This window comes from Equus przewalskii, chromosome 3 (genome assembly GCF_037783145.1).
Source record: "Equus przewalskii isolate Varuska chromosome 3, EquPr2, whole genome shotgun sequence".
Taxonomy (NCBI): domain Eukaryota; kingdom Metazoa; phylum Chordata; class Mammalia; order Perissodactyla; family Equidae; genus Equus; species Equus przewalskii.
The window spans coordinates 107,533,220-107,547,516 of NC_091833.1; the positions used below are offsets into that span (position 1 = coordinate 107,533,220).

The 14,297-nt window shown below is 42.4% G+C and overlaps 1 protein-coding gene across 1 annotated transcript in view; it reads right to left on the reverse strand.

Annotated features, from left to right (window-relative positions):
• Positions 1–683: 683 nt before the first annotated feature.
• CD38 (CD38 molecule) overlaps positions 684–14,297 on the reverse strand; it is a 50,651-nt gene continuing 37,037 nt past the window's right edge. Inside the window, exons 4-8 of the mRNA XM_008541911.2 lie at positions 12,957–13,042; positions 9,675–9,748; positions 8,064–8,156; positions 7,640–7,726; positions 684–4,637 (exon numbers count right to left, since the gene is read on the reverse strand). Of these exons, the coding sequence (XP_008540133.2) occupies positions 4,574–4,637; positions 7,640–7,726; positions 8,064–8,156; positions 9,675–9,748; positions 12,957–13,042 (404 nt within the window). The 3' untranslated portion in view covers positions 684–4,573. The remainder of the gene's footprint in view (positions 4,638–7,639; positions 7,727–8,063; positions 8,157–9,674; positions 9,749–12,956; positions 13,043–14,297) is intronic.

Here is a 14,297-nt window from a genome sequence, read left to right on the forward strand (position 1 = left end):
GGATAAAGAGGAGGGAGTGAGCACTTTCAGGGCTTCAACAGACTATAAGTTTGACCTCTCCTGGGCATCTATTCCCACCTCCCTCACCCACATGACACACCCAGCATGACGATCTGTCCTCTCGTTACCTGCCCAACTCCCTTGATCTTGGGGTGGGGATAAATGAGAAGACCTGTTGCCTTTGGCAGTCCATCATCAACTTATTTAATTCTTCCTTTCACCCCAGAGATAACTGTTTTCGGGTTTTTTTCCCAGCTTTTTTGAGGTATGACTGACAAATAAATACATATTTAAGGTGCACGATGTGATGTTTTGGTATACGTATACATTGTGAAGTGATTATCACAATTAAGCAACTTAACATATCCATCACTTCACATAGTGACCTTTTGTGCACGTGGTGAGATCCCTTGAGATCTACTCTCTTAGCAAATTCCAAGCATACAATACAGTATTATTAACTATAGTCACCACTCTGTACATGAGGTCTCCGGAACTTAGCCATCTTTTAACTGAAAATTTGCACCCTTTGACCAGCATCTTCCCCACTTCCAACCCCAGCCACTGGTCACCACCATTCTACTCGCTCTTGCTATGAGTCCAACTTTTTTAGATTCCACATATAAGTGAGGTCATGCAGAATTTGCAGAGACAAGTGTTTTTAAAAGAGTAATTCCACAAAGTCCTTTATTATTCTTTTATTGTTTGTATAATTCATTTGTCTGTTAACAATACATTCCAAATTGGAGATTCACAAACGTTCAGGAACTTGCCCAGTTAATAAACTGTCTCTTAATTCCATGGTTTTCACTAGCTTGTGCCACTTGCACATCGATCAGAGGATGAGAATGGCAATGTGCACCTATGTGAGTCAAGTTCAAGGATAAATGCTCTATCAGGGACCAGTTCAAAGCCTTCTGTGCTTTGTGTGCGTGCGCTGAGAGCCAGCTAACCACTGCCTCTTGGGGTGGCACCCAGGTACTGAGTCCCTGATGGATTGTTAAAAAAATATATATATATGCATATATACACACACATTAAAATGATGATTCTTAGTAGTATAGATTAATTGCTTATTTTTAAAAAACTGTGGCAAATGTCTGAGTTAACATTGCATTTATAAAACGTCTTTTAAAGTTATATCATACTCTAGGTTTACTTTCACATTTTACTTTATACAACTTTAATTTGCCATACATAACATTTATCTAGTGCATATAACTACTCGCCTTTTAAAAATGCACAAAAACAGAGTCTCGGGGCCGGCTCGGTGGCGCAGCGGTTAAGTTTGCACGTTCCGCTTCTCGGCGGCCCGGGGTTCGCTGGTTCAGATCCCAGGTGCGGACATGGCACCGCTTGGTACGCCATGCTGTGGTAGGTATCCCACATATAAAGTAGAGGAAGATGGGCACAATGTTAGCTCAGGGCCAGGCTTCCTCAGCAAAAAGAGGAGGACTGGCAGTAGTTAGCCCAGGGCTAATCTTCCTCAAAACAAACAAACAAACAAACAAACAAAACAGAGTCTCCTTCTATGCAGTACAGATTCTACCCAAGAAACGCAAGTCACAGTCTTAGGAATTGTTTTAAAGAGCAGTGGGATGCCAAGAAGTAAGTCGACGCTACTCTTGCTGCATCCATCTATCAGGGAGTGTGCAGACATGGGCTGAGCTTGTTTCCAATGAGAGCTAAAGGCACAGAAAGCTGTCAAGCCAAAGCCAAAGCCAAAACAAGAATGTGTTATGCCAAAATATTTGATATACACCTGGCTTTGTCTACCAGGTACATAAAAGACACTAAACAAGTCAACACAGTGATGCAGGGCTAAAGGAGAATCCATTGAATGAGGAATTACTGTGGATTGAGACAAATGGTTTTTGAATTACGAAAGTATATACATATATTGTACACACCAACACATACATATGTGTGTGTGTGTGTGTGTGTATCCTTTAAAGTATTCAGTCTAAAATTTCAGAACTGTATTTAAAAGTGTGCCTCAAACATTATAACGTCAGGAACCATTACAGGAAAAAAATAGTCTTAGGGAATTAGAAAATGGAAATTAGGGCCTGGGTCATTCCCGCAGCCTTTGAGTTAGTATGATGGTGGATGCAAGTTCGGCTGGTAAGAGGATTTTCAAGAACAAATAATAATGCAGTGGGACACAGGGAGTAGCAGGGTTGTGAATAAAGCATGCAGTTTATGAGCTATCAGTCATTCAGTAGAGACATCACTTAGAAGAAGAGCGATATGGAAGATCTATTTATATCAGTAGGCCAGAAAGTCCTCATGGCTAGAGATAGCTGCATGGTCAATGGCAAAGGTACAGAGTTGGAACTAGAGAGAGAGGGGCATCATGGTAGTGAGGATACAGAGGTGGTACAGGGAGAAAAGAGCACCCAGCCCCTAGCCATCTCCAGGACTCCCTGAGGCCCTCTGTGGCACAGTGTGAAAACCTTAGGACCAGCCACCTCTTAGGTCTCCACCAACTTTGAACTTGAACACTCAAATGAGTCTTCTTGGGGGAAGCATCTTACAAATTAATTTCTACTCTGCTTCGTCTTTGGAAGTGGACGTAAAGAACAAAATTTTTCTGGCACAGGCAGCCACTCCAAGGGGTATCCTGGTGAACAAGGAAAGTATATTAGAAAGTCCAGAAATCAGCAAGCAAGCCCAATAATAAAGCAGAGTCTGGAACGAAAAACAGCCAGATCACCCAGTGGATTAGTAGAACCTTATTTCTGAAGACATTCTGCAGGTAGAGTTAATTGAAATTTGTGGCAAGTCTGAACTGGCCCCAAGCACCAATCCTAATGTTCAGCCAAGACCATATTCCCATGAGATGTTCAGAAGGGGCTAGTAAACAATCCCTGGACTGACCACAAGGGGCTTTAGGTGCAAGGGCTCCTGAAGAGAACTAGATTGTCAACCAGGGGCAGGCAGAAAAGGAGCCAACCTTGGTTGAGTGCTTGCTTCCATACAAGGCACTGCGCCAGACTGTCAGCTTTTGTCATCTTCTTTACTTCTCACCCTACTTTAACAGGGGTAAGTTCATAACCCTTATTTGAGTGGCAAGGAAGCTTAAGTTCAGAGAGGTTAGGTGTTTTGTTCAGGATCACAGAGTGATGCCAAAATACAAATCCAGAAATGCCTGACTCCAAAATTTATGATGTTTTTGACAAACAAAGTGGGTTCCCCAAAGGAGTATCAAATTAGTTTTTTAATTCCTCATTTAACGCATCTATGTTTTTTAAAAAAACAATAGAAAATCTCCAGATGTTTAAAAATTTAGCAACATCTTTCTAAATAGCAATGAAATTAGAAAGTATTTTTAACTGAATGATAATGAAAGAGACATCATAATTTAAGAGCTGCAGCTAAAGCAGCACTCAGAGGAAAATTTGTAGTACTGAAATGTATGTATAAGGAAAGAAAACAGGCTGAAAAATCAATGCTCTAAGCTTCCATCTCAAGAAGCTCAATAAAGAAACCCAAAGAAATTAGAAGGAATTTCTATATCTCTAATAATAAAGAGAAGAGTGAAAACCAATTAAATAGAAAGAAAAAATCAACAAAGCTAAAGATTAGGTTCCTGAAAAAGTAATAAAAGTGATAATCCCCAAGCAAGACTGATCAAGAAAAAAGGGCAAAACATAAACTGCAGTACCAGGAACAAATCTATTTTAACTGCCCACTACATGTGTGAGACAATGAACACAAGGAGGAGGAAGAGGAGGGAAAACATGCATCTGAAGCCATCCAGAAAAATCACATTCCAGATTCTACAGTATTCAATTTAATCCAACATGCATTTATTAGAAGAGAACATAAGGCACTGTCAGTTTGGTATTGAGAAATACCAAAAATATCTTGAAAGAGAGAGCACAGCTACTTTGGAGTCAGACAGAGCTGAGTTCAAATTCAGCCTCTACCTTGACTTTAGGCAAATTATGTAACCTCTCTGAGCTTCCATTTTCTCATCTAACAAATGCGAGGTAATAATATCAACTTTATAGGGCTGTTGGAAGGATTGGAAATAAAGCACCAAGTAGAGGGGTAGCTTATATCCTACAGAATACTTTTCCCAAATGACCCATAACCACAGCATTTATAATTTAACTCTCCATAGGAAGGGTACAAAAATATATCAACACAAGGTCATTCAATTGGAAATGTAACATTTTCTGAACAGCTTGAGCATTTACCTTTCTTCCCTTGCCTCTACCAATAAGAGAGGTTTGATGTGGTCATTTTTCAACAGAAAGAATGTTATCAACATACAAACAACATAAAAGCATCATATGAAAGTTAAAATGAAATAAATTAATACAAAAATTTCATTCTAATTTTATAAAATTAATTTTTTTCTTGATTTTTAAGCTATCAAAATAAAAACTATTCCGGTAACTTGAGTCCTTTTAGGACTTTAGGGGAAAAGGCTTCCATCTCTGGTGTTGACGCTATGACAGAGGATCCCTTCAAGTCCTTTGTTCTCCACCAGAGTGTCTACTGAGTCATGCACGTTGATGTAGACTGCAAGGGCTCAAAGATCTGAAACAACCATGCGATTGGCTCATATCCCAGATGTGCAAGATGGATGCTCAGGATTTTTCACACACTGAAGAAACCTGACAGGCCTATGGAAAGAAAGCAAAAGAATAGATCAAGAGGAAGTTCAATACATCTATGGTTCAATTCACCAATGAAAGTAGCCCCTTCGTTAGCAACAAAAGTACGCATGGAACACTTAGCACCCATGCAAGCTTCTCTCTTACAGTGTCAACACGGAGAAAGGTCAAGTGCAAGATGGAATGACTTAAAGTCTGGTCCAATTTAATTTCATTTCACTTGTAAAGCCATAGAAATAAATACTGAGAAGGCATGCTTGATGATAATATGTGGAGATGAAAACAAATGTCTGGCTCTTGTATGTCACAGATATGTGCTATGAATGTCAGCTGATGATCAAAAACAGCAGAAGGAGCAACCCGAGATGAGGGACCCCCATATTTTCCATTGATGATTTGCTTTCTTCTCTTCAAAAGCTCCTTGAGGGGTGTTGGCTCAAAGCATCAGAGGTGGCACAGAGGCTATAGACTCTGGGCAAAGGCTGGAAGCCATCAGCTGGAGAATAACACTTCCTTTGCACAGAACTAATCCAAGATAAATATCTAGCAGGTGAATGACTCTCATTTGTCATAAATATAAGACAACAAAGTGACAGGGTCCAACTGGAGTGTCTGGCACTTGGAGGAGGGGAGTGGATAATGGGGAAAGTGGTTCATTAAACTGGAACTGAATCTGATTTTGCTAACTGTAAGTCAAGAAAGAGAGAGATCTTTAGATGCAGCTACCAGCATCCCTGGGCTTCTGGGATGGGCCATCTCAGGCTCATCTCTAGCCAACCATCATGACCAGTTGGGCACAGTGACTCTAAGTTTAGAGTCACTCCATCCTCACCAATACAGTAACCTAGGATCCCCGACATGAATACATTCTTGGGGGGGGGGGATGGATATCCTCTTCCTATGGAAAAGAATCCTTCTAAGATTATTTAGGATTTTTGAAGTCACCTTTGCTTTATATTAAGTGAAGAGAATAGAATATGCTTCTTTATTAGTTTCTAACTTATTGGGAATTCAGTTTTGGAAAAGAAGTAACAATTATGCTATTCAGATGAGCTTTCTCCATAAGGAGGTAAACATTCATATTCAATGTCTCAATAAAATAGACACACTTTTCATATGTTGGATGGATAGAGACAGAGTGTATTTTAAAGTAACGTAGAGGGAGAAATGTGCCCGTTAGTTGATTGTTTTTAATATGCCATTAGAGGGAACTAACCAGAAAAAGCATGCTGACCATTTGATATTTTTATGATAATCCAAAAAAATATTGTTACCTTCTTTTCACTCCATTAGTTAAAACATGTTAAGAAATTCTGTATGTATTTTATTAGGACTTCTAGTGTATATATGGGAAAAAAAGGAAAAGACTTGAAGAATATACAGCCAAATGTTAACAATGTTTGCCTCTGAGCGGTGGGATTTATTAAGGGATAATAGTGAAATCAGTAGGAGGTCTAATCTATACAAATGTAATTACATTCCTGTTTGCTCTTTAAACAATCACACCAAAACAGGAAGACAAAAGTTTGCTACAATTGGAAGGTATGTTTGGGATAGAGTGACTTATACGACAGTCTATGTCTATATCCATGACATCCACTTTGGGTTCCCCTAGAAACAAGCAGCTGGATCGCAAAGCCACAGAACTCTTAGATACAAGGGGCCCTGCGGGGCAGGTGATTCAAAGAGCCATGCTGAATATATTACAACCCCGTGGTTGGAGAAAACGAACAGTGGTTTCAAACATGAGCCCCAAGTTTAAGGTCACATGAACTGATGCTCTGAATGACAGGTGTTGGCTTACAAATCACTTCCTTCCTCTGTGGGCCACTGTACAAGGCCAGATGGAAGGTTATGTTATATATTATTCCCAGACAGAGAATGAGTGAGCTTACCTGGAGCCTGCAGTAGGCCATTAATGAAAGAAAGGAGAATGGTTAATATAAAAAAAAAGATAAAAGAGTGTTGGAGACAAGACTCATCTACATCCCCCAACCTCCTCCCAGGTTTTAGTATTCTATGTTCCCAATGCAAAATACCTTTGAATAACTTAGACGGGTCAGATGTCGGCCATGTTTGTTTTTATAGCTGTTCCTTTGTTCTGTCTGTTTTCCCATCTAACTGCTGTAGAAGGCTCATGTTATTTTCTAGAGCCAGCTGACTGATGGGGAATTCTTGTCAGGTCAGGTCACTTGGGAGACAAAAGGTCTCAGTGAACGTTCCTTGAATCTGTCCTTCTGCCTTTCTGATATGGTTGGTGGGAGAGGGTAGTGACAAGAAGAAGGGAAAAGTATTCTAGCATTTCCACTTCTACATTCTTTGAGAAAATTTCTTCTCTGTATCAGTCTTTTTGTAAGCTATCATATATGGGAAAATCTTCAAAGGTGCTTCTAGCAAGGAACCCATACCTATATTAAGTACTGGTCACAAATACTTAAAAGTGAGTGAGGAGGTCCCAGTCTTGATAACAGAGTTGCAGGTGACTTTAAAAATAAATACCTATCTGTAATTTTAAGCTTTTCTCCAATAAACCTATATTACTGGTAATTTTTTTAAAAGATTTTATATTTTTTAATTAAAGAAAGATAAAGCTTGGTAAACTGCCATTTGGCAATTTACCAAGTGTTAGGTATCTACACTGAGGTCAAACTAAAGAAACTTCACGTGCAAAATTATGTCAAGTCACAGGATTTTACAAATCATTTGCATTCGGCAAAATGTGCGTCTTCTCCTGAAAGCTAGCAGGCCTGTAAGCCCTAGGTCATGGGAAACCAGGAAATACGCCCTCAAAGCCTAGGTCAGCTTCAGAGGCATATCACTGCTGGGGGGCTCAGGGGAAGAGAGGAGAAAGGAGGTGAATTGAAGGCCACTGGCTGAAAACACCTTCTGGGCTAGGCTGTAGGAGGAACTGAGGTCACCATAGGTCACCATCCAAGATCATCATCAAAGCCCAAGGGGAAATGCCTGCAGATGGCGAGACACCATTTCTTCTTCAAGAAGAAATCAATTACCTGTAGTTATTCTGGCAGGTAAATGTAATATTCCTTTCACTTATAATTGATTTCAGATCACGTATGGAGGAACTCGAACATGAGTCACTAGGAAAGAAAGAAGAAAGTGCCAAATAACAAGATCGCACAAACTTTTCTTGAGTCTCTTAGTTTCTTCTAGGTAGCAGGCTCTGGGCAAGGCCCTGGGATAAAAAGGTGAAGCGAGGTGGCTTCTAAGAGCTCACAGGTCGAAGGTGTGAACTAGGTAGATACCTACTACAGAGATAAAATTAAGAGGCTGTGGGATGGGCTGAATGTAGAGTAAGGCCCCATTCATTTCCTGAGCCAGTCTTTTCTCAGTGTGTTCTTGTGACTGTGGATTCTTTCGTGGACTGATTCCTAAAATAACCCTGAGACTATATGGGTACAAAGCAGTAACATATACCTGCGAACTCCTCCAATGTCATGCATCACCCAGGCCTGTAGTGTACGAACCTTCTTTGGATGCAAATTATGGATTTCCACACGTCCAAAAGTGCTAAGATATGAGAGACAAAGAACACTGTGAATCCCAGATTAAATTGTTCAGGCACCCAGAGCCCCTGTGAAAAGCCTGCAGGCAGGGCACCCTTGGTTAGAACCTACCCTTTGGACTTGACCCATGGTTTGCAATAGCAACAGCCACCTTTATGCATTCAACATGACCCTCAATGAATAGGATTCTCAGCATGAGATTCCTAATCTGTGCATTGACGTTCATTCTTTAAGTACTTGCTGTTCCAAGAGTGGACCGTACACCAACTTAATGAGCATCACCTGGGAGCTAGTTAAAACTACGACTCTCAGCCCAACACCACCTACTGAATCAGAAGGTGCAGCTGAACTGTCCCCAGGCAACCCACATCTCAGGGAGGGTTGAGAAGCACTGCTTTGAAAGACCCTGGTGTTCTGCCTGAACCCCAGTCCTGAACGCTCCCCATGAGTCTCTGACAGCTGCCGCTCCTGTTGCAAGTACTTGGATCCCTAATATCAGATTATAAAATTCTGGAATATTAACCAAAAAGCCCACATGGTTAGGGTCAGAAGAAGACAAGAGGACAAATGCCTCTTTGTGGAGTTAAATATCAAAACAGGAGAGAAACAGAATTAATTTGAGGTACCTAAGGTGCTGGGAGCACATTAATATATACTCCCTCCTCAATCCAGGTAAAGATTAGAGAACAAAGACGGAAAAGGTAATCAATGGGGTAAAAACTCTAAGTACAGAATGCAGTCAGAGGAGGAAGGCATTGGTGTGGCCAGGTTCAGGGGTGTGGATTCAATGAGAGAATAATAGCTGATACTCATCGAGCACCTTCTCTGTTGTCAGGGACAGAGCTCAGCATTTTTCATGCATTATCTCAGTTAATCTTCATATCGCCATCCCCTCCTCAGGTACACACTACAGGGGCTCACAGAGGTTAGGTGCCCTGCTTAAGGTCACACGGGTAATACGTTGTAACCTCTGGAATCCCTGCTTTTAACCACTGCAACAAATTGCTGACAGTGCGTTCAAAGAGACAAGGAAGGCCAAGAGCCCAACACAGCCCCTGACATTCCCAACACCAGTTTTATTGCTGAATTGGGATTCACACCCTTCATGGAGGAGAGAGGAGTCAGGCCAGATCTTCATGGATGGTGAGGATTTAGACAGGCAGAAGGAGGAACGGAGCAGGTCCTATGGGGGAAGAGGATGGGCAAAGGTGGGAAAGGGGCAGGATGGAGTGTAATGGGAGAGGGAGCTGAGAAAATTACACCAGGCTCGAAAAGTCAAGAGGAGGAGCTGGACACAGTGCAGGAACCATTAGGAGATTTAGAGGATTTTACACAAAGGAGAAACCAGACGAAAGCACTGACTTAGAAAGACAAATCTCTCCATAGAATTCAAAAATTTTACCTTCTTTAGCCCAAATCTTCAGTACTGACCTTAACCATGAAAAGCATATTCTTCTAGGAATGAAATATCCAATAGGAGGCTGTGCTAACCCTTGCAAATAGGATGCAAAGAAATGAGTACCTTCTTCTATCAAAGGCCTCATTGAGGGACCCGTTGAGCACCACATGGACCACACCACAGGCATCTTCTGCAAACTTAAAAAAAAAAAAAAATAAAGCCCACCCTTCCTCAGCATGCAAACTTAATGGCCACACCCCAGCAGTTCCCTCCAAAACAGCTGTCAGCGCTAGCAAAGCAAGGAGGGAAGAGCCTGGATGGCTCGAGCTCAGTAGTGCCAGGTCTATGTATTCTTCATCCCAAGCTACTGCAAGGGTTGTGCTTCGCTTGAGTGTTCCAGCAGCAGTTGCTCCCATCTGTGTTAGAACAATGAAGCTCAATGGCATTGTTCGCGGGGTTGCTTAAGTGGTGGCTCAGAAGTGGGAAGTCCAGGTGAGTGAGAGGAGCGTCACTGGTGGAGGAAGATGAAAGCCCTTTTTGGTGCCACGCACTGTGGACACTGCACATTTCACTGAGCGGGAGCAGGGTGGACGATTCAGGGCTCAGGGAAATGGGGAACATCAGGAAAGGGGAAACTCAGGAGAGAAGGTGACACCCAGGCCTGCACAGGCACAAAGAGAAATGAGGAATGAATGAATGAATGAGTATTATTGAGCAAGGAATTTTATTTCTTCATGCGAGAAACATTCAGCGGGAATCTTTGCTAGGCAATGGGAAAAAAACAAAATGGACGAAACAAAGAAATCTACATGTTTCCTCCAGGAGGCCCACCCAGGCCCCTGGGACCAGAGCAGGCCCCCTTTTCACATTATCCATCATGTATCTCATTGTGATGATGAGTTCAACATGGGGTTAGCTGCTGGCACTGCGAGCTCTTTGAGAGCCATGAGCCTGGCTGTCCTGCTTGTCACTACAGCCCTGGAGCCTCATAGCTAGTGTATGGCACAGAGTGGGCGCCCAGGGAAAATCTGTGGAAGGAAAAGAGAGAAGGAGGAAAGGCAGGAAAGAGGAAGAAAGAAGTCCAAATACTCTGAGATGGAGATTAGGAAAGAATAGAAAACATGTAAGAGAGGCAACAAAAGCCAAGTCCTGAAGCATGAACAGGATTGACCTGGTAAAGGCTGAGGCAGCTGCGAACAGAAAGGCCTGGAGTTTGAGAGAACAGTCGTGTTTGGGGAGAAACTTCAGTGGATGCTGAGTTGGGTAGATAAGTTAGTTCATGGAGGGCCGTAAATGCTTTGCCAAGGACTCTGGCCTCTATTCTGCAGGTGATAAAACACCACTGAACAATTTGAAACTGAACTGTGAAAATCCAGTATGGCTTTTCTCTTTCCACAGGGTGTGATGAGCAGAGGACAGAGGCCCAGTTACTATCAATCTCCAGGGCTAACTCAACAGGGTGCTTACAGGGTGCCAAGCGCTGACGCTGAAACACATAACTGTCAAGAGCCCCCACGAGGTAAGTATGGGGTCAATTTGCCCCAAGGTCATGTCACTAGGAAGCTAGGAAGTGAGACGGGGATTCAAAGCCCAAGCAGTGCTGCCTTTATTGTGAAAAAAAGAAAGGATCGAGTCTGATAAAAGACGGATTTCTACATACATGAATGAGCATTTGGCCAAGACAAGGGTGGTCCCAGGGCAGCTCACAATGTGGGGCGCCTTCCACCACCTTCCCCGCTGTGCTCCAGCTCCAAGGGCAGTGCGGGGAACACTAGGAAGCGCTTGACACATAACATACGACTTGGCTTTAAAAGTTTTTAGCAATAGCACTGCCCCAGAACATATCATAGAGTGATCAAATAAATACGTTTCTCAGCAGAAGGAAACAACCACCCACCAACAACAAACTCTACAGTGCCTCCGATTTTTCACCGCACGTAGTAGGAACTAAACAAGAATTTATGAAAGGAATGCCTTCTGAGTGAGTTCATGGGATAGTGGTATCTTGTTTAAACATTGCAGTAACCGTATGGGACAGACACTGTTTTTTGCTGTTGTTTTTTGAGGATGATTAGCCCTGAGCTAACATCTGCTGCCAATCCTCCTCTTTTTGCTGAGGAAGGCTGTCCCTGAGCTAATAGCCATGCCCATCTTCCTCTGCTTTATATGTGGGATGCCTACCACAGCATGGCTTGCCAAGCAGTGCCATGTCCGCACCCGGGATCCGAACCAGAGAACCCCAGGCCGCCAAAGCGGAAAGTGCGCACTTAACCACTGCGCCACCAGACCGGCCCTGGGACAGGCGCTGTTTTTATCCCCACTTGACAAATGAGGAATCTAATGGTCAGAATGACTAAAGAATCTGCCCAAGGGTAATGGTTTTCTTACTTCAAACGCCAGGCTATTTCCCTGTCTCTACCACACTCCTTAAGGTGGGTCAGCCTCTAAGCTCTGCTACTTACTAGCCCATTGACCTTGGACAAGTCATTTAACCTCTGAATCTTAGTTTCTTCACCTGAACCATGGGGATGTGTACCTTCCCACACCACCTATTGTGAGCACTAAATGGGTTGACACATGTAAGGCCCCTGCCCAGAACTTGTCATAAATATGCACTTAACAAATGTGAGTTTCCATTAGCCCAGCTCTTCAGATGTCTAAATTTAATTTTGGAGAATTAAAAGTAGTATAGTTTTAGTTTCTCCCTCTTTTTCTTTCCTTCATTTCCTTCTCCCTCCCTTTCTTTCCCTTTTTTTCATAGCCCACTTGCGAAGAAGCAACTTATAAGAAAAATAAATGTACACAAAGGCAGCTTGGAGTCAAGTCATAAGTAGACAGAGAGAAGAGAGAGAGGAAGGATATGAATTCCCCAGCCCAGATTCTGGATCTGCACTCAGACAATTTGGGATAAACTCCCAGATCTGCTGCTTACTAACTTCATCATTTCATAGGCTGCTTATTTACCTGTGGCTCCACTTTGTCATCTATAAACTGAGTGTGAAACTCACGGTACCTACTTCATAGCATTCTTGTGAGATTAAAAGACCTGAGGACTGTGCCCGGCACACAGGAAGTGGTCTATAAACATAGATTATTAACACTGTTCCAGGAATCTAAGATTGGCCATACCTGGATCAGAGGATTAAACCAAGCCCGAGCTTCCTGCAGCCAAAGCCAGAGAGCAAGAATTGTTTAACTGGAGCCCATGGACCCTCCAAGAATGTCCTAAATTCTACATGAAAATCTTCTGGCATGCGCTTATGAACATTTTTCGCAGGAAAGAATCTCAAACTTTTGTCCCTAAAAGGAAGTGTGATCCAAAAAGAAGTAAAACCCACCACTGACTGGATGACCTCTTAATTTCTTTGGTCTCCAAAATTCTAGAATTTCACCTTTAGTACTTACCCTTTTGGAAACCGTGTTCCAGAACACAGAAACAGGGTTGCTGCTACAGTTGTCCCTCCGGGTTGGACAAGATTGATAGTTTATTTCTAAAAGACATAATTTATGGAAAATAATTAAAGTAGGAAAGAAAGGGTATAATTAAGCTCTGCTCTCCCCGGCTGTTGGATTACAGTGGAGCCACTTTCCAATGGCATTGCTGGCAAGATGGAGGCTGGAGAATGGACACATCTCCACCCAGTTTAACTAAGTGCCCCCTGGATTGCTTCCAAGTCCTTGCCTGACCCTCCAAATCCCAGACAGGAACACAGTGCCCGCTTTGAGTCATCATTCTGGGAAACTGCAGCAAAGCTCATCCGACAGAGACGAGCCCCCAACATGATCCCCACATCCAGGAAGAACTAGAGAGAAAACTGGGCCCTCAGGGGCTACCCTGGCCAACCCGTCCTCCTCTCCTGTTGACAGCTTCTCCCCCAACCCTTAGTCCCCACGCCCTCAGGCTCAGATGGCCTCAGAGTCGTTCCACACTCTCCCTGTCCAGACAGGCTCAGCCATCGGTGAGGTACAGCAGGCACAGCGCGTGAACGCACAGTTCTCATGTTACTTCTCCCAAGGATATCTGCCTGAATGCACAAACATTTCTTCTTCTTAGGTTTTTATTAAGGTATAATTGAGAAATAAAATGGTAAGATATTTAAAGTGTACAATGTAATAATTTGATATGTGCACACATTGTGAAAAGATCCCCAGTCATCAAGTAACACATCCATCACCTCACCTCACATTCTTTTTTATTCTTTCTTTTTTGTTTGTTTTTTTTGGTAAGAATATTTAAGTAGTACTCTCTTAGCAAATTTCAATTATACAATACAGTATTATCAACTACAGTCACCATGTCATACATTAGATCCTCAGATCTTATTCATCTTACAACTGAAAGTTTGACCATCCTCCTCCTGTGTTCCCCAGCCCCCAGCCCTGGGCGACCACTTTTCTACTCTGTTTCTTTGAGTTTGACTTCTTCTTTTTAGATTTCGCATATAAGTGATACTACACAGTATTTGTCTTTTTCTGTCTGGCTTATTTCACTTAGCATAATGCCCTCCAATTTCATCCATGTTGTCATATATGACAGGATTTCCTTCTTTTTTAAAGCTGAATAATATTCCATTGTACGTATGTATATATATGTATATATATCACATTTTCTTTATCCATTGCATTGGACTGTATGAACATCCATTGAGTGTTAGTTCCTGGGGATAGAGAGATGAATCAGATAGAGGCCCTGCCTTCAGAGACCACATGATCTAGTATAGTCAAATACATCCGGGAAAGATCAAC